The following is a 4,200-nucleotide window of genomic DNA, read 5'->3' as shown; positions in this document are numbered from 1 at the left end:
AAAGCCACTTTCAGTAATCATTAATTTCTTTTGTACATTTTTAGTTCTCTTATTTTTGCTCTATTGGGTGAAAATTTCACACAGAGCTCTGCTACTTTTAAATGTCTGAGACTGTCCTTTAGAAACAGTAAATTTTTGTGCTTCTCATCTCTAGCGTGCAATAGGCTTTTCTTTCACCATTGTGTACCTCTATCAAGCTGTTTCTCACTCCTAATTCTCTGAAACGTTTATCATGAAGTTAACACGCTGCGCTCCACAGGCCAAGGGAGAATGATCTGTTGATTCTGTAGAGATTTAACCACTTCACCTGGGCAAAAGAGCTAAATATTAACAGTCCTGTATGGTAAAATGAATAGGTTAAAAAGCAAAACCTCTGTACCTTTCTGAAAAGCACAGCACATTCCAGGGTTGCAGTCATGTTGGTTCTCACAAATGGTGCCGTTCTCTCCTTTTGAAGTGGATTTCCTGCACTCACCCCAAACGCAAAGCTGGTCTCCACAGCATTCAACATCCCGTGAACAGTGCTTGCAAATGGAAAAAGCACATGACAAAACGGTCACTCTAGCACTAATTGCTTATATCAACAGACAGTTAAACATAGAATTAGACCCTGATCCTGGAGACAACTGCATGTATGTGTTTTAAATATATGCGTGTCATGTTCCCACTGTTTAAAAAGAAAACTGCTTAGGTTCTCAACTTGAAGCATATGTAGAAATATTTGCCAGACAGGAACCTCCACAGCAGAGTAACAGCACTCCTTCTATACTATTATACTTCCAATCTTACAAAACCTGAATTCTTATTTTAGCATTTACATGAAAAATGATCAGCAGCCAGATATCCTACAGTGTAATATGGATTTCAAGACAGCCTTTTGCCACAGAGGGAAACAAAAATTAACGAATGAAACATCATCAATGGAAAACATTCCTGATTTTTTTTGCATTGTTAAATGCAGTCAGGAATTTATAATTTCTTTAGAATGATTGCTTTCAAAAAGCAAAGCAAAAAAATTTACAAAAATCCAATTTTCAGTTGTAATAAGAACCAGACCTCACTTGTAATCAAGAACTTTTGAAAAAAATTCTTTGGAAAAAAATTCTCTTTGAAAATCAGAAATACAATTGTCTAGCTAAAGATAGCTTTGTATGACAATTGTCCCAGTGTTTCAACCATACACACCTAACAATCAACATAATAAAAATGGTGTGTTACTTTATTTCTTTCTTGAAGTAGTTTGATTAACATCGTAAAGATTCCTAGGAGGTCAGTGTTCTAACAGCTTTTTTTCTGTCTGTGTAAAGCCCTGTCTAGGGAGCCATACAAAATCAGAATTTCTTTTCCAGTGGATCCCACAGAAGGTGCTTAACGCAGGGCAAGAAGTAGGACTATCCTAGCACTACTAAGACCTGCTTAGTAAAATGAAAAATGGTTTCTAATTGAGGGGGTTGTAGGTCAGGGAATTGATCCCACCACCTTCAGTCTGAGCTCACTTTGCAACAGGAGTGTAGCTACGACCTGGTTTTCACTTTTTTTATCCTACAAATGTTCTGTTGGGGACTGCAAAGAAAAGAGGGGCAGGGAGGGTAGGTATTAGGTCATACTAATCTTGAATTTTAATTATTCCATGTTAACAAGAAAAATTATCAGTTTAACATTTTTCTAAAATATGAAGAATAAGCTTTCTTAATGACACTTGAGCATACATTCAGGACGTGTTTAAGTAAGCATTGAATCCACGGAAGTTATCAAGATAAGTAAGTATTTAAATCATTTCAGGAACAGCCTGGTGCTTTTAGGTTATAATAATCCTCTTGATTACATGACTTGACAGCAAGGTTTGCTTGCTTGTAGACTTAACTGTCTGCAAATGCTTTGAGGAATTAATTTGTTTCATAAGAGGCCATCAGCAGAACTTAGATGAAAAGAGACAGTCAGATAAAAGGCCTTTTTTGACAGACTACTCTTAAACTGGATTTTGACCACAGAAAAAGCCTGAACTTCTTAGGTACCTGTCACCTACAGATGACAATCTAACCATAGCTACTACCAAGTACATTTATCTTTCAGCTCAAAAGACAGGAATTTACTGCTTCCTGAGGTTCACAGGTTCAAATAATGTAAATGATCCACGTAAGAGGATCATTTACAGGACCAGTTGCGCCACAGCATTGTACAAGTTGTCAATGAAGGGAAGAGCGCAGGCTGCTGCAATTCTCTTTGCGAATCAAGAGCTGGAGCTGACCAACTGTCAGGGGAGCCTTAGGAGCTGGCACAGTATTTCCTCTTCGCCCATTCCACTGGCAACCTACAATGTGTTAGTTTACGCTGTCCTTAGGCCACCTAACAAGTCAAGCTCGAGTCAGGAGAAATGGAGTGCAGGTTTTAAAGCATATGAGGACAGAAACCTTAAAACTTTTGTGTTAACAGGTAGGAGAAAAAAAAAACAAACCAACCCAAAACACTCTACGCATCCATTTTTCAACCTCATGCAGAAAGCTGTGCATCTTCTTTCTATCACTTTTGACTTGCTGACATTAGCAACAATAACTTACATCCCACATAAAATCACATCTCATTCAGGACTTACTGTATGCTGGGTTTTACAGGGCTGACATTTGTATTCAAAGGTGGAGAACTGGCAATATTTCCCTGTTTCACAGTCTTCATCAATGATACACTCCTGAAGAAAAGGGTAAAAGTGTAATTTGCCATTGTGTGACAGAAATCCATACTTCTCCTTGAAATACCAGAAGGCCTTGATTGATTATATTTCTTATTCGGGAACCAAGAAAAACACCTTGCTTTGGGTTTTCATACAACCACAGTTCTGTAATAGAACACTGCTATCTCCCTGACATACCTAAATATTGTGGCCTCAAAGTAAGTGTTAGGTGGCTTCACTTCTTATATAAATATTAATACCAGCAATCTCAAGAAAACAGATTATCTTGTTCTGCAGCCTTTTTGGGTTTGTTTGTTGGTTTGGGTTTTTTTTTTTTCGGGGGGGGGGGAGGTGCTCTGAAGATATTTGTATTAAATCTATCCTACTTGTATTAAGTACAGTTGTGATTCGTTACTTGTTGGCTGTTTTTTCAGATGGGAGGCAAGACCGAAGGAAAGAGGCTACACAACAGCAGATGCAGCAGCCAAGAGTATCTTTCTGCTCAGTGGGAGACCATTCTGTAACAGCTTTCTTGATCCTAGGCCAGGTGGCTTTATGCTGTCCTCCCTCCTCTTCCCCAGCAACGTCAGTGCCGACCTCAGAAACTCCACCGCATGCTTAGCTTCCCTAAGCCAGCAAGGACAGCCCTGAGGGAGAAGGGAAATGTGCTTCCTTTTCCTTTTAACTGCTCCGCTGCTCCCCTTTGCCAGGGGCAGACTAATTCTTCTAGGGCAATCTTTGCGGTGCCTGAGAGTTTTTGTCAGCGACAACTTCTATGCTGAAAAATGCAGTGCTTCTTTCCACACGGCTGGTAACGTTAAACATTCCCGGGACTTCATGATAATGGCAGCACTACCTTACAGCCAGTACTACTGGGAAGCACTAGATGTCATACACCATTTGATTCCCTTTCCTTGGTTGATGGCATGTCTCTCATGGACCTATCACCACAGCCCATCACCTGCAAGCTCACAGCTGCAAATGTCTAAGTACCTACACATGTAAATTTTAAATACTTACTTCAATTTAATTTGAATATTGCAAAATATGCAGGAGCAGATTCTCAGCTGACATCATTCCTTCGGCATCTCCCTGCTGTTGATGGAGTTAATTTACATTTAGTAGTGTTCTAGCCTGTCACAGAACATGATTTCCACATCGTATGCTTTTGAAATGCATGTAACAAACTCAGTGTTTCCTCCCCCATTGTTTGCTGCACATAAGCATTCAGCAGACAGGTTTGAACACTAATTTAAGATTGACAAGTACTGAAGAGCTGCATACATTCTCGGGAACAAAAAGCCCCACAGTTCACTAATGCGTCAGCCTTTGCTACCCAGCTAAGACACTAGAGTAGGCCTCAAGCTAGCAAGGTGCTTGAGCGCATGTTTAGCTTTTCAAACCTGGAATTATTTCATGGCCTTAACAAAAATGTTCATGTGAGAGGGACCCCTGAGTTCCCACCTGAATCACAAACTCAGACCAAAGTCTCTTCACCCAGAGGTCCCACAAGCACTGTGGCAGAGGTGGCT

The 4,200-nt window shown here is 40.0% G+C and overlaps 1 protein-coding gene across 1 annotated transcript in view; it reads right to left on the bottom strand.

Annotated features, from left to right (window-relative positions):
* Window positions 1–379: 379 nt before the first annotated feature.
* LOC104165633 (dickkopf-related protein 3) overlaps window positions 380–4,200 on the bottom strand; it is a gene marked incomplete at its 3' end in the record, with an annotated part of 20,310 nt that continues 16,489 nt past the window's right edge. The window contains exons 3-4 of the mRNA XM_009705306.1: window positions 2,594–2,686; window positions 380–524 (exon numbers count right to left, since the gene is read on the bottom strand). Of these exons, the coding sequence (XP_009703608.1) occupies window positions 380–524; window positions 2,594–2,686 (238 nt within the window). The remainder of the gene's footprint in view (window positions 525–2,593; window positions 2,687–4,200) is intronic.

This window comes from Cariama cristata, unplaced genomic scaffold (genome assembly GCF_000690535.1).
Source record: "Cariama cristata isolate BGI_N322 unplaced genomic scaffold, ASM69053v1 scaffold25238, whole genome shotgun sequence".
NCBI classification, from domain to species: Eukaryota; Metazoa; Chordata; class Aves; order Cariamiformes; family Cariamidae; genus Cariama; species Cariama cristata.
This window is presented reverse-complemented; position numbering and strand designations above follow the sequence as displayed.